Source organism: Salvelinus alpinus, chromosome 21 (assembly GCF_045679555.1).
Source record: "Salvelinus alpinus chromosome 21, SLU_Salpinus.1, whole genome shotgun sequence".
Lineage (NCBI taxonomy): Eukaryota > Metazoa > Chordata > Actinopteri > Salmoniformes > Salmonidae > Salvelinus > Salvelinus alpinus.
The window spans coordinates 32,249,436-32,271,830 of NC_092106.1; the positions used below are offsets into that span (position 1 = coordinate 32,249,436).

General features: G+C 43.3%; 1 protein-coding gene across 5 annotated transcripts in view; it reads right to left on the minus strand.

The window, feature by feature from the left end:
* Nucleotides 1–4,906: 4,906 nt before the first annotated feature.
* LOC139548264 (cGMP-dependent 3',5'-cyclic phosphodiesterase-like) overlaps nucleotides 4,907–22,395 on the minus strand; it is a 261,254-nt gene continuing 243,765 nt past the window's right edge. For all 5 annotated transcript variants that reach the window (XM_071357818.1, XM_071357822.1, XM_071357820.1 and 2 more), the window contains 10 exons: nucleotides 21,055–21,125; nucleotides 20,812–20,934; nucleotides 19,979–20,066; nucleotides 16,108–16,155; nucleotides 15,864–15,938; nucleotides 14,862–14,961; nucleotides 14,370–14,482; nucleotides 11,467–11,505; nucleotides 11,264–11,370; nucleotides 4,907–11,161 (listed from right to left, as the gene is read on the minus strand). In XM_071357818.1, coding sequence (XP_071213919.1) covers nucleotides 10,912–11,161; nucleotides 11,264–11,370; nucleotides 11,467–11,505; nucleotides 14,370–14,482; nucleotides 14,862–14,961; nucleotides 15,864–15,938; nucleotides 16,108–16,155; nucleotides 19,979–20,066; nucleotides 20,812–20,934; nucleotides 21,055–21,125 — 1,014 coding nt within the window. In that variant the 3' untranslated portion in view covers nucleotides 4,907–10,911. The remainder of the gene's footprint in view (nucleotides 11,162–11,263; nucleotides 11,371–11,466; nucleotides 11,506–14,369; nucleotides 14,483–14,861; nucleotides 14,962–15,863; nucleotides 15,939–16,107; nucleotides 16,156–19,978; nucleotides 20,067–20,811; nucleotides 20,935–21,054; nucleotides 21,126–22,395) is intronic.

Here is a 22,395-nt window from a genome sequence, read left to right on the forward strand (position 1 = left end):
TCCTTGATATGAATAATGGAACTTTCCTTATTGTGTTTAGTGTTTCAGCTTCCTGAAACTCAGACCATCTATAGTTGAAACATCTCCTTGCCACCTGTTAGAAGTTGTTGAAAATGCTTTTCTCATAATGTTGTGTCCCATCAGCACCAGACAGAATGACTTTACCATCTCCATCGGTGAGATGTCAGTGTGGTAAATGGAATACTGACTATGAACTCAGCAAAAAAAGAAACGACCCTGTCTTAGGAAGATAATAAATAAAAATATAAATATCTTCATTGTAAAGGGTTTAAAAACTGTTTCCCATGCTTGTTCAATGAACCATAAACAATTAATGAACATGCACCTGTGGAACGGTCATTAAGACACTAACAGCTTACAGGCAATTAAGGTCACAGTTCTGAAAAACACCAAAAGAAAGATGCCCTGCTCATCTGTGTGAACGTGCCTTAGGCATGCTGCAAGGAGGCATGAGGACTGCAGATGTGGCCAGGGCAATAAATTGCAATGTCCGTACTGTGAGACAGGACGGACAGCCGATCGTCCTCCCAGTGGCAGACCATGTGTAACAACACCTGCACAGGATTGGTACATCCGAACATCACACCTGCGGGACAGGTACAGGATGGCATCAACTGCCCGAGTTACACTAGGAACGCACAATCCCTCCATCAGTACTCAGACTGTCCGCAATAGGCTGAGAGAGGCTGGACTGAGGGCTTGTAGACCTGTTGTAAGGCAGGTCCTCACCAGACATCACCGGCAACAACATTGCCTATGGGCACAAACCTAACGTCGCTGGACCAGACAGGACTGGCAAAAAGTGCTCTTCACTGATGAGTCGCGGTTTTGTCTCACCAGGGGAAATGGTCGGATTCGCGTTTATCAACTCTGTGAGTTACAGGGAAGACATCCTCCTCCCTCATGTGGTACCCTTCCTGCAGGCTGATCCTGACATGACCCTCCAGTATGACAATGCCACCAGCCATACTGCTTGTTCTGTGCGTGATTTCCTGCAAGACAGGAATGTCAGTGTTCTGCCATGGCCAGCGAAGAGCCCGGATCTCAATCCCATTGAGCACGTCTGGGACCTGTTAGATCGGAGGGTGAGGGCTGGGGCCATTCCCCCCAGAAATGTCCAGGAACTTGCAGGTGCCTTGGTGGAAGAGTGGGGTAACATCTCACAGCAAGAACTGGCAAATCTGGTGCAGTCCATGAGGAGGAGATGCACTGCAGTACTTAATGCAGCTGGTGGCCACACCAGATACTGACTGCTACTTTTGATTTTGACCTCCCCCCATTTGTTCAGGGACACATTATTCCATTTCTGTTCGTCACATGTCTGTGGAACTTGTTCAGTTTATGTCTCAGTTGTTGAATCTTATTATGTTCATACAAATATTTACACATGTTAAGTTTGCTGAAAATAAACGCAGTTGACAGTGAGAGGACATTTATTTTTTTGCTGATTTTTTATCCTTTCCTGCTGTGGCCAACGGTAAGCCTGTATCTCAGCACATCTCAATAGCCTAATACGTCATTTGCTATTCATGAAATCTAAAGAAAATTTGACTACATGACCATGGTGATCAATCCTGTGTTTTTCTAAAATGTAAGCTTTGCTCTTAAAATGATTTTGCCATCAATAATTATAGCCTATGAAATTCTATCAGTAGTAGGCTCAAACAACAGTTTTTAGGGGAGGGAAATATTTTATTAATTGAAACATAGGTAAAATGATAAACACAGATTTTTGTTTGACTACAGCAAACCCTTATAATCCCATGTGGGCTGGACATCCTGAAGATGCATAACAGAAATCAAATATACAGTAGGCTCCAACATTTCTGGCACCCCTGACTGGCAATGCACAAACAATACCTTAAACAATATAAACAATATAATTATAGAGATCAACTCAAAATACCAACACTTGAGGAAATACTGTACTTTATTAATGTTTCAATGGAACACACCAAAATAATTTATTTTGATTATTGTAAATAACATCTACCAAAATTAAACCAGGAATTAAATTCCACTTATTTAAGTTCATCTGAGTCTTAAGGAACTACATTGAGCCATTACATCACTTCCTGTTTCACTAGGGTATAAAAATGAGGTAACACGCATGCAATATCCCTTTGTCATCCAACACCATGAAGAAAACAAAAGAACTGGCAGTTCAAAAGAGACAGATGGTCGTAGACCTTCATAAATCTGGTAATGGCTACAAGAAGATCCACAAACGATTGAATATACCACTGAGCACTGTCAGGGCAATTATTAAAACATTTAAAAGATATGGAACAGTTGAAAACCTCACGGGTAGAGGGCGCAAATGCATTTTGCCCCACAGGATAGGGAGGAGGATGGTGATAGAAGCAACAAAATCCCCAAGAATCACTGTGAAAGAATTGCAGGCCTTGGTGTCGTCTTGAGATCACCAGGTTTAAAAAAGTACCGTCAGACGCCACCTCCACAACCACAGGCTCTTTGGAAGGGTTGCCAGAAGAAAGCCCTTTCTGACCCCAAGACACAGATGCAAGCGCTTGGAGTTTGCCAAACGTCATTTAAATTATGACTGGAAGAAGGTGTTCTGGTCAGATACAGCATCAGCATGTTTGGCGTTGAAACAGAGATGCATACAAGGAGAGGAACCTCATACCCACGGTGAAATATGGTGGTGGGTCAGTGATGTTTTGGGGCTGTTTTAACTCCAGAGGTCCAGGGACACTGGTTAAGATTGATGGCATAATGAATTCCACCAAGTATCAGGCAATTGTGGCTGACAATCTGGTTGCCTCTGCCAGCAGGCTGGGACTTGGCCATTGGTGGACTTTCCAACAAGACATTGACCCAAAACATACTTCAAGATCCACACAGAAATGGTTCTGTCACAACAAAATCAATGTTCTGCCATGGCCATCTCAGTCGCCGGACCTCAAACCAATCGAAAACCTGTGGGCTGAGTTGAAGAGGGCAGTTGATAAGCGCAAACCCAAGAATGTGAAGGATCTTGAAAGGATCTGCATAGAGGAATGGTCCAAAATCCCTCCAAATGTGTTCCTTAACCTTGTCAAACATTACAGGACAAGACTCCATGCTGTTATCCTTGCCAGAGGTGGTTACACTAAGTACTAAATCAGGAGTGCCAATAATTATGAAACCTTAATTTTGGTGAAATGTATTTTGTATTAAATAATTGTATGATTTTGGTTGGTTCCATTGAAACATTAATAAAGTCCAGTATTTCTCATATGTTGGTATTTTGAGTTTATCTCTATAATTATATTGTTAATATTTTTTAAAGTATTGTTTGTGCATTGCCCGTCAGGGGTGCCAGTAATTTTGGAGCCCACTGTAGGTAAAAACAAGTCTATGGTGAACATAATTCAGAAGGGAGGGAGGGTAGTGTGTTGAAGTGTGCAATAAGGGTTTACAAAGTATTTTGCTGCGCCCTGAAGGATGGGAAGGCACACTGGAGGCCATTAGGCCTACACAGTGACACAGTAAAATCTAATTTTATTGGTCACATACACATGTTTAGCAGATGTTATTGCGGGTGCAGCGAAATGCTTGTAGACGCCTAGGTAGAACATCCCTTCCTGGTAGACCACCTTCTGGAGACTTCCAAGCAGATTTCTCATCAGCCAGCCGTCTCTTCAACCATGGAGGACCTCTCACTGAGTGAGTTCCCCGGTGAGGGAGAAAGACCCTTTCTCGCACGCAACAGAGCTGTCATCTCATGTTCTTTGCCAGCGTTCCTGGCAATTTCCTCTAAGTCCATCACCATCTACCAAAACTCCAGGACGCAGGATGTGCTTTCAATCTTCTCGATATATGACGTTTTCCTCTGGTTAAACTCCTCCTGTTGAAGAAGAGTCATTTGGTCCTCATCGATTGCAACAGGCCATACAATGGTTCAGCTCACACATCTTCACCTTATCCTCATTGTTGTTGTGCTTATGGACGGACAGATGACTGTTCAGAATTTCCATCTTATCTCCGAAGGCATAATTCTGCTGTTCCAGCTGCTTGACTCGCCTGTCCAGCTGTGCATTTTTTCTGGTACGCTCATCCAGGGCTTTACGCAGCTCCTGGAGCTTGTCATTCAGGGATCCTATGTCTTCCATAGAGTTACTGAGGCCTTTCACCCGGTTCTTCAGCTCAATGTTCGTTTTATGCAGAGCCTCGTTCTCCTCTGCTATTTCTTGGGCTTTCAGAAGCTCTGCATTTTCGATAACGTACAGGTCCTTGGTGTAGGTCAATTCTTCTATCAGGGCGCCCTTGTAGTCCACAACCGGCTCAGGTGATTCGAGCATCTCTGCCCCATCCATAGCGTCTCCCTGCGGGTGCCAAGAATTGTTGCTATGCTCGTGTCCATCGGTCAACTGCGTCACCATGTCCTCGAGGTCATCCGTGGCGCAACCCTTCCAGCCAGCCTTCGATTTCATCCATCTGCCAGGAGGTCGCAGGCGGTAGACAAGTGTAGAAATGAGCTGCCCAGCCTTGTCTTCAAACGCATCGCTGGAGGTCTCGCGGATCCAGTCTACTGGGACGGAGGAGAGTCTTGACCAGTGAAGCAGAGTGAGACACTGTGGGCCGCAGGTTGTGACCCGAGTTCACATGGGCGAGATTACTTTTTGAGCCGCATCCTGGTCAATATTCAGATTTGTCAATCAGTATCTTGGTGTTTGATATCCGTAGTTTGATATCAATATGTCACTAAATGCTCTGGTCACTGCTTTTATAGCCAAGGTCATTACACCGCACCATGTAAAGGCGTCCCAAACGCATCATAATGTAGCCTAGGCCTAACATTTATTGTTTCCAAACATGTCAAGAGGACTTCCATCAAGCTGAATACTTCACCAAACAATAACAAATAAAAACTAAGCAGAAATATGTTGAGATTGCATTTTATTGTGTATGTATGCTGGTGTGTTAGTGTGTGTTGGTGTGTAGCCTATACTGTATCATGGTATGAAACATAAAATTGAGCATTAACAAAATTTATTACACGAAAAATACATATTTTTATATAGTGTGTTCTCTTTCCAGAAGGGTCTATACAGCATTTAGATAACACACACAGACCACCACTGTAATACACCTTCTACAACAAAAACTAAATATTTCATTAACTTCAGTCTTTGTTTCAGTTTTCAGAATTAGTATCAATTTTATGATGAAATAGCATTTTGGTTTTATCCTCCTCTGTTTGAGCCATAGGTCTGCATGTTTTGGGCCCTTCAATAACACAATGAAAATGAGAGAACAAGATGATTAAACTACAACCACAGTATACAGTTGAAGTCGGAAGTTTACATACACCATAGCCAAATACATATAAACTCAGTTTTTCACAATTCCTGACATTTAATCCTAGTAAAAATTCCCTGTCTTAGGTCAGTTAGGATCACCACTTTATTTTAAGAATGTGACATGTCAGAATAATAGCAAAGAGAATGATTTATTTCAGCTTTTATTTATTTCATCACATTCCCAGTGGGTCAGAAGTTTACATACACTCAATTAATATTTGGTAGCATTGCCTTCAAATAGTTTATCTTGGGTCAAATGTTTCGGATAGCCTTCCACAAGCTTCCTACAATAAGATGGGTGAATTTTGGCCCATTCCTCCTGACAGAGCTGGTGTAACTGAATCAACGCTTTTTCAGTTCTGCCCACAAACTTTCTATAGGATTGAGGTCAGGGCTTTGTGATGGCCAGTCCAATACCTTGACTTTGTTGTCCTTAAGCCATTTTGCCACAACTTTGGAAGTATGCTTGGGGTCATTGTCCATTTGGAAGACCCATTTGAGACCAGTTAGGAAGCTTTAACTTCCTAACTGATGTCTTGAGATGTTGCTTCAATATATCCACATCATTTTAATCCTCATGATGCCATCTATTTTGTGTGTGCACCAGTACATCCTGCAGCAAAGCACCCCCACAACATGATGCTGCCAGCCCCGTGCTTCACGGTTGGGATGGTGTTTTTCGGCTTGCAAGTCTCCCCCTTTTTCCTCCAAACATAACGATGGTCATTATGGCCAAACAGTTCTATTTTTGTTTCATCAGACCAGAGGACATTTCTCCAAAAAGTACGAACTTTGTCCCCATGTGCAGTTGCAAACCGTAGTCTGGCTTTTTTATGGCGGTTTTGGAGCAGTTGCTTCTTCCTTGCTGAGCGGCCTTTCAGGTTATGTCAATATAGGACTCGTTTTACTGTGGATACAGATGCTTTTGTACCTGTTTCCTCCAGCATCTTCACAAGGACCTTTGCTGTTGTTCTGGGATTGATTTGCACTTCTCGCACCAAAGTACGTTCATCTCTAGGAGACAGAACGCGTCTCCTTCCTGAGCGGTATGACGGCTGCGTGGTCCCATGGTGTTTATACTTGCGTAATATATTTTGTACAAATGAATGTGGTACATTCAGGCGTTTGGAAATTGCTCCCAAGGATGAGCCAGACTTGTGGAGGTCTACAATTGGCTGATTATTTTGATTTTCCCATGATGTCAAACAGAGGCACTGAGTTTGAAGGTAGGCCTTGAAATACATCCACAGGTATACCTCCAATTGACTCAAATGATGTCAATTAGCCTATCAGAAGCTTCTAAAGCCATGACATCATTTTCTGGAATTTTCCAAGCTGTTTAAAGGCACAGTCAACTTAGTGTATGTAAATTTATGACCCACTGGAATTGTGATACAGTGAAATTATAAGTGAAATAATCTGTCTGTAAACAATTGTTGGAAAAATGACTTGTGTCATGCACAAAGTAGATGTCCTAATCAACTTGCCAAAACTATAGTTTGTTAACAAGAAAGTTGTGGAGTGGTTGAAAAACTAGTTTTAATGACTCCAACCTAAGTGTATGTAAACTTCTGACTTCAACTGTATAACATGAAATAATTAAAATAGTCCTCATTGTAATAATTACATAGAATCAAGTAACACTTCATAAACTGTTATTTACAGCATTTATATATAGCCTATGTGATTACATCACAGGTAAGAATCCTGCGTTTCCGTGGAGATGGGGATTGGCACATGATGGAGCCCTGACTCGCTGACACAAACACGCTAACGTAAAACAAAGTTAAGAGAGACAACTGTCTAAAGTAATAATTTAAGATCAGACTGTATTTACATCAGAGTTTCTGCATCATCATCATCAAAACACATATGAAGAAGGCAGATCTGGAATGGGAGGGCGGAAAACAACAACAGGGGAAAAGAGGAAGTTAATCTGTGTTCATCAGGGGTCAGAGGTCACAGACATACAGCACTAGAGCGAGGCTTCAGATCGCTAGCCTACCTGAATGCCATTAGAACAGTTAAAATCTGTACAATAACATGAAGTCAAAGTCAGTGAAGTCATACACAAAGACATCCTGAGGGAGAATCATCTACCAAATATATTAAGCTATATGCAGTCCATTCATATATTCACCTATACACCATTCACCTAACAAATATATTGACCTGTACGCCCCTGTCACCTAACCAACATCCCCAGTTCATTCATCTAACAAATATATTCACCTGTACGCCCTTTTAAGAAATATATTCACATATATGGCCTTAATTCTTCCACATATACAGTATGTAAGCCCTGACATGTGGTGAGGGTAAGCTGTTGCTCTGGCTTCACCGAGCAGCAGTTTCACACATTAGTTTAACATTTAGGTGACTGATTGATTGGAGTTGAGTGGTAGTGTGTTTTAAACTCCTGAGACAGTGAACTCACTGATAACCAACACACTGATAACCAACACACTGTCATCTATAGGTCTGTTAACCAACACACTGTCATCTATAGGTCTGTTAACCAACACACTGTCATCTATAGGTCTGTTAACCAACACACTGTCATCTACAGGTCTGTTAATCAACACACTGTCATCTACAGGTCTGTTAATCAACACACTGTCATCTATAGGTCTGTTAATCAACACACTGTCATCTACAGGTCTGTTAACCAACACACTGTCATCTATTTGTCTGTTAACCAACACACTGTCATCTATAGGTCTGTTAACCAACACACTGTCATCTATAGGTCTGTTAATCAACACACTGTCATCTATAGGTCTGTTCATCAACACACTGTCATCTATAGGTCTGTTAACCAACACACTGTCATCTATAGGTCTGTTAATCAACACACTGTCATCTATAGGTCTGTTCATCAACACACTGTCATCTATAGGTCTGTTAACTTCTTTGGGCTAGGGGGGCGGTATTTTGACGTCCGAATGAAAAACGTGCCCAAAGTAAACTGCCTGCTACTCAAGCCCAGAAGCTAGGATATGAAAATAATTGGTAGATTTGGATATAAAACACTCTAAAGTTTCTAAAACTGTTAAAATAATGTCTGTGAGAATAACAGAACTGAAATGGCATGCGAAACCCCGAGGACAAACCACCCCCCCCCCAAAAAAAGAATTCATCCTACCACTGATTTCAAGTGCTGGCACTTTTATTATAGGGCAAAATCGTGCCCGATTGCAGTTCCTAGGGCTTCCACTAGATGTCAACAGTCTTTAGAAAGAGTTTCAGGCTGGTTTTTGGAAAAATTAGGGAGAAATTGTAGTTTTTCTAGGTGGCTCCCATTTTGGCTGTGGTGTTTCCAAGCGCGTGAATGAGAGCGCGTTCTTTGGTATTTTTCTCCTTTGAAGACAATAACGATTCTCCGTCTTAAATGTTATCGTTTATTTGCGTATTGGGGTACCTAAGGTTTGATTATAAACATTGATTGACTTGTTTGGATAAATTTATTGGTAACGTTTGGGATTCATTTTGTATGCATTTTGAAGGAGGGAAAACGAGTGGATTATTGACTGAAGCGCGCCAGCTAAACTGAGTTTTTATGGATATAAAGAAGGAGTTTATCGAACAAAAGGACCATTTGTAATGTAACTGGGACCTTTTGGAGTGCCAACAGAAGAAGATCTTCAAAGGTAAGGCATATATTATATCGCTATTTCTGACTTTCGTGTCGCAACTCCCTGGTTGAAAATGATTTGTTATGCATTTGTGTGCTGGGCGCTGTCCTCAGATAATCGCATGATATGCTTTCGCCGTAAAGCCTTTTTGAAATCTGACATGGCGGCTGGATTAACAACAAGTTAAGCTTTATTTTTATGTATTGCACTTGTGATTTCATGAAAGTTTCATATTTATAGTAATTTAATATGAATTTGGCGCTCTGCAATTTCACCAGATGTTGTCGAAATGGGACACTAGTGTCCCACTGATCCGCAAGAAGTTAATCAACACACTGTCATCTATAGGTCTGTTCATCAACACACTGTCAGCTATAGGTCTGTTAATCAACACACAGTCATCTATAGGTCTGTTAATCAACACACTGTCATCTATAGGTCTGTTCATCAACACACTATCAGCTATAGGTCTGTTCATCAACACACTGGAGATACTGTTTGGCCTTTGTGTCTGTTTGTATCTATGGTCCAACATGGTAAGCTCTGAGAAAGGCAGCATAGATGCACGATAAGGCAGATCCGTACCACACACACACACACACACACACACACACACACACACACACACACACACACACACACACACACACACACACACACACACACACACACACACACACACACACACACACACACACACACACACACACACACACACACACACACACACACACACACACACACACACACAGGTATGATGACACTGGATCATTTAAAGGGCTTCACTTACACTCCATTCCATGTGTTTTAAGGGATTATATAGAGACACAGAGAGAAACACTAAGAAGAAAAGAGGAATGGCTCTTAGTGGCTCTTGTAATGGTGGTTGTGGTGTCTGTCTGTCTGTCTGTCTGTCTGTCTGTCTGTCTGTCTGTCTGTCTGTCTGTCTGTCTGTCTGTCTGTCTGTCTGTCTGTCTGTCTGTCTGTCTGTCTGTCTGTCTGTCTGTCTGTCTGTCTGTCTGTCTGTCTGTCTGTCTGTCTGTCTGTCTGTCTGTCTGTCTGTCTGTGTGTCTGTGTGTGTGCGTGTGCGTGCGCGCGTGCTCCGGGGATAGAAGATTTTAGCTAATGAGGATGGCACTGACCAGTGATCACTGACTGTCAAACTGTCCCCATTTTCAAAAGAGGGAAGTTCCACTCACATTTCCTGACACAAGGCAGATACAGTTTCCCTCAATTACCACTGGGCATCGCATGGCCACGAATGGTCTCCATATATAATAACAAATATAATATCTGGCAAACTAGAGACTTACATGATGCCTAAGACATGAAAAATACATCCAATACTGGCTGAGATAAAGGGTGTAACACACAAGGTGTAGGCTACATACAGTATACATAAGCAGTCATATGAGTGACATAGCAGCTCATCAGGGTGTGTGTGGGCTGATGGGAGGGATTCTGATGATCTTAAAACAACATAAACCAACAGATTCCATAACTGTCCTTCGTACTACACAGCTTTCTGTTAACTAGGAAAGGAGCTATTTACCTATGTGTTATTACACAGGTATTTACCTATTAGGTGTCTGTGTGTGAAACAGAAACTCAGAAGAATATGAACGGAGACCTCGTTATGAAAATTATCATTTCCAGAGTCAACACGACTCTCTGCTTTCCTCACAGGAGTTCAGTCACATTTAGCATCTACAGGAATTGTCTGAATCGAATAGTCTGAATCGACTCCTTTGAAATGATTCATCTGAATCGTCCCTCCTGCATTCACTCCATCTGTTTTGCTCAGCCTTAGAGATTGACAGCTGTCAGTCAAACGTCAAACTGTCTCAGAGTCCCGCCTTCTCCGCTTGAGGACGTAAAAAGGGAATAGTTTCCTTAGGTTTCTATTAGCCTAGAGATACTGCTTTCTCCACTCCCATTGGTCGGTATGGTTACAGGCCCCTCCCTCCGCCCCCCTCATCCAGGCAACCGTTGAGGCAGTGGGTGTCATCGCAGTGGCTGTCATCACCAAGTGCACCCTGGGATTGCAGCAATTCATACTCTTCATCCAGGAAGTCGAGGCTATTGTTGCTAGGCAACCCACGGACGCTGAACTTGTGGGAGACTTTGGTCCACTGTACTCGATTGGTCGCTACACGCTCATACAGCTCGGTTGCCCCTGGTAACAGCTCTGACAGCAGCCTATGAGAGGACAGGGGCGTGGGACACAATATTAGGTGGTGCTGTGGGCCGTGTTGTGATTGGGTCAGTAGTGATAAACGCTGTGTTGTGATTGGTTCTTACTTGTAGATGGGCATGGCGATGTGTTCCATGAAGCTGATCTGTAGCTCTGGGATGTAGGCCTTCTCTCTGTCCATCATCTCACTGGGACGATTCCCCATCGCCTTCTCCTGCACACACAAGTAAGTTACACACGTCAGATACACACTCACCCCCCCAACACACACACACAAATACGGTGCAGGAATAAAGTGCAGCACACATACCAGATCCCCCTGGGAGAAGAACTCTTTATAGATCAGCTCCTGAATACACAGAGGAGAGAAAAATAGGTTTAGGGTCAAAGGTCAACTAGGGTCTGGGGTTGAGGTTGAGGGTTAGGTTTGAGGTTAGGGTTGAGGGTTGAGGTTAGGTTTGAGGCTAGGGTTAGGGTTGAGGCTAGGATTAGAGTTGAACCAGGATATGAACATGAACCTATAGGGTTAGTGTCTGGGTTTTGGTCAGGGTTGTGGTTGAGGGTTAGGGTTGAGGGTTGAGGCTAGGATTAGGATTGAACCAGGATATGAACATGAACCTATAGAGTTAGTGTCTGGGTTTTGGTCAGGGTTGTGGTTGAGGGTTAGGGTTGAGGGTTGAGGCTAGGATTAGGGTTGAACCAGGATATGAACATGAACCTATAGGGTTAGTGTCTGGATTTTGGTCAGGGTTGTGGTTGAGGGTTGAGGTTAGGGTTAGGGTTGAACCTGCATATGGACGTGAAGCTAGGGTAAGGGTTGTGGTTGAGGGTTAGGGTTAGGGTTGAGGTTTGGGTTAGGGTTGTGGTTGAGGTTTTTGGTAAGGGTTGTGGTTGAGGGTTAGATTTAATAAATAACAGACGAATCTGATGTGCACTGGCACAGGCAACCCCTTTAGGATAAATGGTAAGACTTATGTATAAAAATACTTTAATGACTAAAAAAGAATAGACAAACAAATTAAAACAACGAAAATACTAAAACAATCCAGTCAGATAAGTCTTTTAAAACCCAAATAATGTATAAAATGCCAGGCACGGGCTGGGTTAGGTTTAATAAATAACAGACGAATCTGATGTGCACTGGCACTGGCAACCCCTTTAGGATAAATGGTAAGACTTATGTATAAAAATACTTTAATGACTAAAAAAGAATATAAAAGAAAGTGCTTTCAACTCAAGATAAGTACTATAAAAGTATCCCAAAAATAAATAAGATAAAACCACGCCACACTAAGGAGTCAAAGAATATGATACAAATAAGTGCCATCATATTTATGGTCAGTGCTTAAAAGACATAAGAGTAAATCCACAAATAAATAAATATTTATTTATTAATAATAAATATCCCCCCACAAAATAACCCATGTCACTGCACCGGAGAGGACCCCTCCCATCAGGTAAATAAGCCAAGATAAATGTAATATTTTTCATTCAGGCCCTTAGGATCTATCGTATTGAGGCGCCCAATCCAAGTTCTTTCCATCCCCTGTCGTTGTGTCCTGGACCAGCTCCCGTTTGTCTCCAGACCAAAAATACTCAAGCCGTCCACTGCATGTAGGCTAAAATGCAAATACAGTACAGTACTCTTATTACCTTTAGCCATATGGTATAGATGTTGTTTCAGTCTGACCTGTAGTGCATTCTTTGTTTCTCCTATGTAAATCTTTTGGCACAATTTACACTTAATTCCATAGATCAAGTTTACAGTGGACAATTTGATCCTCTGTCTTACGAGGAACCCCAGCCCCGAGAAGGCATGAACAATATATTTGGGTCTCCCCAAATATTTATCCAATTTATTAGGTGCATCTTTCGTCTGGAAGACAGAGTGGACTAACCTGTCCCCGAGGTGTTTGTTTCTTCTATAGGCTGAGATTACTCTACAATCTACCAGCCCTTCCACAGCTTGTTGAGCTTCCCTGAAGTTAGACCTCAAGGTCCTATTACATCCACCCAAGCTCCCAGAGTATGTTGTAACAAATGGTATCAAAGTGTGTGTTTCTGCTGTTTTATTGTAACCCCCTTCCCTGCCAAATAATTCACCTACCTCTGCCTTTATCCCCCTAAGGAAACGTTTGGAATATCCCCGTGGCCCCAAGGCTCTAAAAAGGATGGTTATGGCCTCCACGTGCTCACCTAATGTACAGATTCTATTGAACCGGATCAGCTGAGATGTAATAATCCCTCTGAAAGTATGTTTTGGATGATAACTTGCCTTATGTAGCAGGGCATGCCTATCGGTCTCCTTAAAGAAGACTTTAGTGGCCAATGATACAAAATACAAAGAAAACCTGAGTGTCCAAAAACTCAAGTTTTTCCCTTTGTATATTGTGGGAGGTTGTAATGGCAGGATGATGTGTATTGAGGGTTTCTGTGGTTGAGGTTTGGGTTAGGGTTGTGGTTGAGGTTTGGGTAAGGTTTGTGGTTGAGGGTTATGGTTATGGTTAGGGTTGAGGGTTAGGGTTGTGGTTGAGGTTTGGGTTAGGGTTGTGGTTGAGGGTTAGGGTTGTGGTTGAGGTTTGGGTTAGGGTTGTGATTGAGGGTTAGGGTTGAGGTTTGGGTTAGGGTTGTGGTTGAGGGTTAGGGTTGTGGTTGAGGTTTGGGGTTAGGGTTGAGGTTTGGGTTAGGGTTGTGGTTGAGGGTTAGGGTTGTGTTTGAGGTTTGGGTTAGGGTTGTGGTTGAGGGTTAGGGTTGTGGTTGAGGTTTGGGTTAGGGTTAGGGTTGAGGTTTGGGTTAGGGTTGTGATTGAGGGTTAGGGTTGTGGTTGAGGTTTGGGTTAGGGTTAGGGTTGTGATTGAGGGTTAGGGTTGAGGTTGAGGTTTGGGGTTAGGGTTGAGGTTTGGGTTAGGGTTGTAGTTGAGGGTTAGGGTTGTGGTTTGGGTTAGGGTTGTGGTTGAGGGTTAGGGTTGTGGTTGAGGTTTGGGTTTGGGTTGTGGGTTAGGGTTGAGGTTTGGGTTAGGGTTGTGGTTGAGGGTTAGGGTTGAGGTTTGGGTTAGGGTTGTGGTTTGGGTTAGGGTTGTGGTTGAGGTTTGGGTTAGGGTTTTGATTGAGGGTTAGGGTTGAGGTTTGGGTTAGGGTTGTGGTTGAGGGTTGTGGTTGAGGTTTGGGTTGTGGTTGGGTTGTGGGTTAGGAGTAGACGTTATGGTTCCTCACAGCGATCTTGCGGGTGGTCTTCCAGCCCTTGGTCTGGTCCGACAGGTCGCATGAGGTCATCAGCAGACACAGCAGCAGAGAACGGTGGGTCTGATTTTTGGGGTTGTAGCCAGCTAGGACACGCACACACACGTACAAACAGAAAGGGAAAGAAAATGGAAGACTATTATACTCACAAATTCGCACACACAACTCCCCTGGGGCCAGATTGTCAGCCTAGGTAGACTCAAACCTTCTATTGCCTAAGGCTGACAATTGTTTCCCTCGGTTTAGGTGCAAAAAAAAGTATAACACACACACACACACACACACACACACACACACACACACACACACACACACACACACACACACACACACACACACACACACACACACACACACACACACACACACACACACACACACACACACACACACACACACACACACACACACACACACACACACACACACACACACACACACACACACACACACACACAGCCTTACCGTCAGCCATCCTTTGCAGGTCGGGGAAGATGCGGAGGTGGTGAGCCAGGTCAGTGGCCAGGATGATATCCCTCATCAAGTCCAACATCCTCTGGTAGTCCTGATAACCACACACACACAACCTATAATAGTCCTGGGTGTCCTCACTGTAAAGCGGTTACCGTGAATTTGACAGTATCTGACAGGCAGCTCGACGGCAAGTAATATACTGTAATATAAATATGGTATGAAAAGAAGGTACTCTGTAATGAAGTAAATGCTACCACAATCAGAATGAATGGATAGATGAAAGAAATTCATTGAGGGGAAAGGTTTGTATTTCACAGCATTTTTCTGTAATTACAAGGGATTGGTGCAAGCAGATTTGCTGCTAGGTAACGTGTTTCCACATTACAAAACATTAATGAATATCTGGTGTTTTAAATCACTTGCAATTCTAGAGGCCTTAACAAAGGTTTCCAAACTGGCAGCGACTACAAGGCAAAATGACATAGCAAAATGAAATAAAGCAATTATTTTCCCACCCACAACATTTTCCCACAATGCACCATCATTTACAGTATGCTACAGTAAAATGTTTCAGAGTATTTTACTGGTGATAACACCCATAATTACCATATACATGAGTTATGTTACAGTGCTGTTAACACAACACATACACACAACTTATAACAGTCCTGGGTGTACTGTTAACACACACACACAGAAACACAACCTATAACAGTCCTGGGTGTACTGTTAACACAACATACACAGAAACACAACCTATAACAGTCAGGGGTGTCCTGTTAACACACACACACACACACACACACACACACACACACACACACACACACACACACACACACACACACACACACACACACACACACACACACACACACACACACACACACACACACACACACACACACACACACACACACACAACCTATAACAGTCCTGGGTGTCCTGTTAACACAACAGCAGTGCGGGATCCCAGGCTGGAGAGAAACGGACCTTTCTGGAGAACTTGTCGAAGATGTTGCAGCCGTGGGTGTTCAGAATGGCTATGGCTTGGGCAAAGTGGTGTCGCTGTGGAAACGAACACAGGTTATTATTGGATAGGAGGTTAAAGGATGGCCACTAGGTGTCACTATAGTCCCAGAGATAAATGTGTGTGTGTGTGTACGTGTGTGTGTGTGTGTGTGTGTGTGTGTGTGCGCGCGTGTGCGTGTGCGTGTGCGTGTGTGTGTGTGTTTACCTCCATCACAGAGCCCTCTGAGCTGTAGAGGGCAGCCAGGACAGATTGCTGTAGAGGAAGAAGACAGAACACGTTATTACATAGATAGATCACCTCTCAGTTTGCTCTCTATGCTGCTGTAATTACTGAAGTGAAGTGTACTACCCTTGTCTAACCACAGTCTTTCCTCGACTTTTCCTACTGTGTGTTCGACAGGTGTTACCGGTGCTATACCTGTATGTGTGTTGAGCGAGGTTGTGTGTGTGAGGGCTGTTTTCGAGGCTGTGACTACATGTTCGGTGCATTCAGAAACTATTCAGACCCTTTGACTTTTTACACATTTGATACGTTACAGACTTTTTATAAAATGGACTAAATCATTTCCCCCCCATCAATCTACACACAATACCCCATAATGACAAAGCAAAAACAGTTTTTTAGACATTTTTGCAAATGTATTAAACATTTATTAAAAAGCCTCATGCAGCTGGCTGAGAGAATGCCAAGAGTGTGCAAAGCTGTCATCAAGGCAAAGGGAGGCTACTTTAAAGAATCTAAAATATATTTTGATTTGTTTAACACTTTGTTGGTTACTACATGATTCCATATGTGTTACTTCATAGTTTTGATGTCTTCACTATTATTCTACAATGTAGAAAATAGTAAAAATAAAGAAAAACCCTTGAATGAGTAGGTACAGTGGGGAGAACAAGTATTTGATACACTGACAATTTTGCAGGTTTTCCTACTTACAAAGCATGTAGAGGTCTGTAATTTTTATCATAGGTACACTTCAACTGTGAGAGAAGGAATCTAAAACAAAAATCCAGAAAATCACATTGTATGATTTTTAAGTAATTAATTTGCATTTTATTGCATGACATAAGTATTTGATACATCAGAAAAGCAGAACTGAATATTTGGTACAGAAACCTTAGTTTGCAATTACAGAGATCATACGTTTCCTGTAGTTCTTGACCAGGTTTGCACACACTGCAGCAGGGATTTTGGCCCACTCCTCCATACAGACCTTCTCCAGATCCTTCAGGTTTCGGGGCTGTCGCTGGGCAATACGGACTTTCGGCTCCCTCCAAAGATTTTCTATTGGGTTCAGGTCTGGAGACTGGCTAGGCCACTCCAGGACCTTGAGATGCTTCTTACGGAGCCACTCCTTAGTTGCCCTGGCTGTGTGTTTCGGGTCGTTGTCATGCTGGAAGACCCAGCCACGACCCATCTTCAATGCTCTTACTGAGGGAAGGAGGTTGTTGGTCAAGATCTCGCGATACATGGCCCCATCCATCCTCCCCTCAATACGGTGCAGTCGTCCTGTCCCCTTTGCAGAAAAGCATCCCCAAAGAATGATGTTTCCACCTCCATGCTTCACGGTTGGGATGGTGTTCTTGGGGTTGTACTCATCCTTCTATTCCTCCAAACACGGCGAGTGGAGTTTAGAGCAAAAAGCTCTATTTTTGTCTCATCAGACCACATGACCTTCTCCCATTCCTCCTCTGGATCATCCAGATGGTCATTGGCAAACTTCAGACGGGCCTGGACATGCGCTGGCTTGAGCAGGGGGACCTTGCGTGCGCTGCAGGATTTTAATCCATGACGGCGTAGTGTGTTACTAATGGTTTTCTTTGAGACTGTGGTCCCAGCTCTCTTCAGGTCATTGACCAGGTCCTGCCGTGTAGTTCTGGGCTGATCCCTCACATTCCTCATGATCATTGATGCCCCACGAGGTGAGATCTTGCATGGAGCCCCAGACCGAGGGTGATTGACCGTCATCTTGAACTTCTTCCATTTTCTAATAATTGTGCCAACAGTTGTTGCCTTCTCACCAAGCTGCTTGGCTATTGTCCTGTAGCCCATCCCAGCCTTGTACAGGTCTACAATTTATCCCTGATGTCCTTACACAGCTCTCTGGTCTTGGCCATTGTGAAGATGTTGGAGTCTGTTTGATTGAGTGTGTGGACAGGTGTCTTTTATACAGGTAACGAGTTCAAACAGGTGCAGTTAATACAGGTAATGAGTGGAGAACAGGAGGGCTTCTTAAAGAAAAACTAACAGGTCTGTGAGAGCCGGAATTCTTACTGGTTGGTAGGTGATCAAATACTTATGTCATGCAATAAAATGCAAATTAATTACTTAAAAATCATACAATGTGATTTTCTGGATTTTTGTTTTAGATTCCGTCTCTCACAGTTGAAGTGTACCTATGATAAAAATGACAGACCTCTACATGCTTTGTAAGTAGGAAAACCTGCAAAATCGGCAGTGTATCAAATACTTGTTCTCCCCACTGTATGTCCAAACTTTAGACGGGTACTGTAAGTATTCAGACCCTTTACCCAGTACTTTGTTGAAGCACCTTTGGTTGCGATTAAACCCTGGAGTCTTCTTGGGTATGACGCTACAAGCTTGGCACACCTGTATTTGGGGAGTTTCTCCCATTCTTCTCTGCAGATCCTATCAAGCTCTGTCAGGTTGGATGTGTAGTGTCACTGCACAGCTATTTTCACGTCTCTCCAGAGATGTTCAATCGGATTCAAGTCCAGGCTCAGGCTGGGCCATTCAAGCACATTCAGAGACTTGTCCCGATCCCACTCCTGCATTGTCTTGGCTTTGTGCTTAGGGTTGTTGTCCTGTTGGAAGGTGAACCTTCGCCCCAGTCTGAGGTCCTGAGCTCTCTGGAGCAGGTTTTCATCATCGATCTCTCTCTACTTTGCGCCATTCATCTTTCCCTCTACCCTGACTAGTCTCCCTGTCCCTGCCGCTGAAAAACATCCCCACAGCATGATGCTGCCACCAACCTGCTTCACCATAGGGATGGTGCCAGGTTTCCTCCAGACATGACGCTTGGTATTCAATCTTGGATTCATGAGACCAGAGAATCTTGTTTCTCATAGTCAGAGTCCTTTAGATGCCTTTTGGCAAACTCCAAGCGGGCTGTCATGTGCCTTTTACTGAGGAGTGGCTTCCGTCTGGCCACTCTACCATAAAGGCCTGATTGGTGGAGTGCTGCAGAGATTGTTGTCCTTCTGGAAGGTTCTCCCATCTCCACAAAGGTTCTTTGGAGCTCTGTCAGTGTGCCCATCGGGTTCTTGGTCACATCCCTGACCAAGGTCCTTCTCCCCCGATTGCTCAGTTTGGCGGGGTGGTCAGCTCTAGGAAGAGTCTTGGTGGTTCCAAATTTCTTCCATTTAAGAATGATGAGGCCACTGTGTTCTTGGGGACCTTCAATGCTGTAGACATTTTTTCGTACCCTTCCCCAGTTCTGTGCCTCAACACAATCCTGTCTCTGAGCTCTACGGACAATTCCCTCTGACCTCATGGCCTTTCCAAATCATGTCCAATCAATTGAATTTACCACAGGTGGACTCCAATCAAGTTGTAGAAACATATCAAGGATGATCAATGGAAACAAGATGCACCTGAGCTCAATTTCGAGTCTCATAGAAAAGGGTCTGAATATTACGCAAATAAGGTATTTCTGTTTTTTATTTTGAATACATTTGCAAAAATGTCTAATAACGTAACAAAATGTGAAAAAAGTAAAGGGGTCTGAATACTTTCCCGAATGCACTGTACGTGTGCATTTGAGAGTGTGAGTGTGTGTGTGTGTGTGTGTGTGTGTGTGTATGCGTGTGTGCGTGCGAGCGAGTGTGTGCGAGTGTGTGTGTGTGCGAGTGTGTGTGTGAGTGTGTGTGTGAGTGTGTGTGTGTGTGTGTGTGTGTGTGTGTGTGTGTGTGTGTGTGTGTGTGTGTGTGTGTGTGTGTGTGTGTGTGTGTGTGTGTGTGTGTGTGTGTGTGTGTGTGTGTGTGTGTGTGTGTGTGTGTGTGTGTGTGAGTGTGTGTGTGAGTGTGTGTGTGTGTGTGTGTGTGAGGTGTCTTACTGAGGCCACTTGAAAGGAGTTGTTAGTCCCACGGTGGTCCAGGTCATGGCACATACAGGAGACAAAGAGAGCAAAGATCTCTATATTCCTACAGACAGAGAGGGAGGGGTAGGAGGTTAGACTGTAGGGTAATAGGGTTTAGTATGTAGATTATAGGATAAAGGGTGCCAGGGTTTCTACTAGCTCGAGGTAGTTGGCCAGGCCCAGATTCCTGTAGAGGAGATAGGGTGAGGAATGTAGGGTTAGGGTATAGTATGTAGGGTTAGGGTATAGGGTAGATGGTGTAGTATGTAGGGTTAGGGTAGATGGTGTAGTATGTAGGGTTAGGGTATAGGGTGGATGGTGTAGCATGTAAGGTTAGGTTATAGGGTATATGGTGTAGTATGTAGGGTTAGGGTATAGGGTAGATGGTGTAGTATGTAGGGTTAGGGTAGATGGTGTAGTATGTAGGGTTAGGGTATAGGGTAGATGGTGTAGTAAGTAGGGTTAGGGTATAGGGTAGATGGTGTAGTATGTAGGGTTAGGGTATAGGGTAGATGGTGTAGTATGTAGGGTTAGGGTATAGGGTAGATGGTGTAGTATGTAGGGTTAGGGTATAGGGTGGATGGTGTAGTATGTAGGGTTAGGGTATAGGGTAGATGGTGTAGTATGTAGGGTTAGGGTATAGGGTGGATGGTGTAGTATGTAGGGTTAGGGTAGATGGTGTAGTATGTAGGGTTAGGGTATATGGTAGATGGTGTAGTATGTAGGGTTAGGGTATAGGGTAGATGGTGTAGTATGTAGCGTATAGAGTAGATTGGGTAGTATGTAAGGTTTAAGGGGTTTATACTTACTCCAGGTAGTTGGCCAGGCCCAGGTTCTTGTAGAGGAGATAACAGAAGTGAGAGACCGAGAAGGCGTGCGTCCAGTTATGATAGGGAGGATCTCTGTAACCCTTCTTTACCATCAGACAGAACCTGAAACCAGAACAACCACACAATCAATCACCATAACCACCACTTCATCGCCATAGCAACCTCTTCAGACACACAGACAGTGAGTGGACTGGAGAGAAAGAGAGAGAGCGTGAAAGGTACCTGGCCAGAGTGGGCAGGTCAATCTTATAGGCGTTGATAAAGCCCATGTCATCAAACATACTCAGGATGCCCTGGACACACAGGAGAGGAAGAGATCAGACACAGTACAGCAGGAACTGCTTTCATCAGGCTGGATACTCCACAAATCAGTTTTACTCTTATTGGTCAAAACTGTGTTATTCTGAAGAAGATTGTCAGAGGAAGATTGTCAGAGGAAGATTGGCAGAGGAAGATTGGCAGAGGAAGATTGTCAGAGGAAGATTGTCAGAGGAAGATTGTTAGAGGACGATTGCCAGAGGAAGATTGTTAGAGGAAGATTGTCAGAGGAAGATTGTCAGAGGAAAATTCTCAGAGTAGGATTGTTAGAGGAAGATTGTTAGAGGAAGATTGTCAGAGGAAGATTGTTAGAGGAAGATTGTCAGAGGAAGATTGTCAGAGGAAAATTGTCAGAGGAAGATTGTTAGAGGAAGATTGTCAGAGGAGGATTGTCAAAGGAAGATTGTCAGAGGAAGATTGTCAGAGGAAGATTGTCAGAGGAAGATTGTCAGAGGAAGATTCTCAGAGTAGGATTGTCAGAGGAAGATTGTCAGAGGAAGATTGTCAGAGGAAGATTGTCAGAGGAAGATTGTCAGAGGAAGATTGTTGGATGTGCACATAGAGATGGAAAGACGTCTTATCTTTGTGTCTGCACCATTATAGGATCTGTGACAGGATGGGTGCGCCTTTGAGGCTACCTCCATTTTAAAGTAGTAAACTTTCTTCTTTTATGTTTGAAAGAAGTGTAAAGCTCATATTGGTGATTTACTACCACCTGCAGAGATGAAATCCTGAACCAAATCATGTGTCATTCAGTTGTTGTGGCCACTAGATGGTGGTAATAAAGCCATTTACAAACTATAGCACCCAATCAGAAGAAAAATGCAATGCCTTGTTCATTGGCTGATTACTCCTGACACATAGGAATCGCCTACTTTAAAATGGTGGAAGCTCTCAATGGCAATGTCCATGCTAAAACTGGTTATTTCCATGTTGAGTCCTCTATCGATCCAGTATCCTTGCACATTGTAAATACAGTACTGGAACTGACCCTGTAAATACTATGCTTACTTACTTTATCTAGTTCTTCTTATTTCTTATTTTTATATCTCGTGTGTTTTTGTTTTACCTTGTTATTTTTTGTATCACATTGTTATTGATTGCTGCATTGTGGGGGTTAGAGCTGCAAGAAAGACCTTTCACTGTACTTGTGCATGTGACATTTAAAACTTGAAACTATACAGTGAGGAGAACAAGTATTTAATACACTGCCGATTTTGCAGGTTTTCCTACTTACAAAGCATG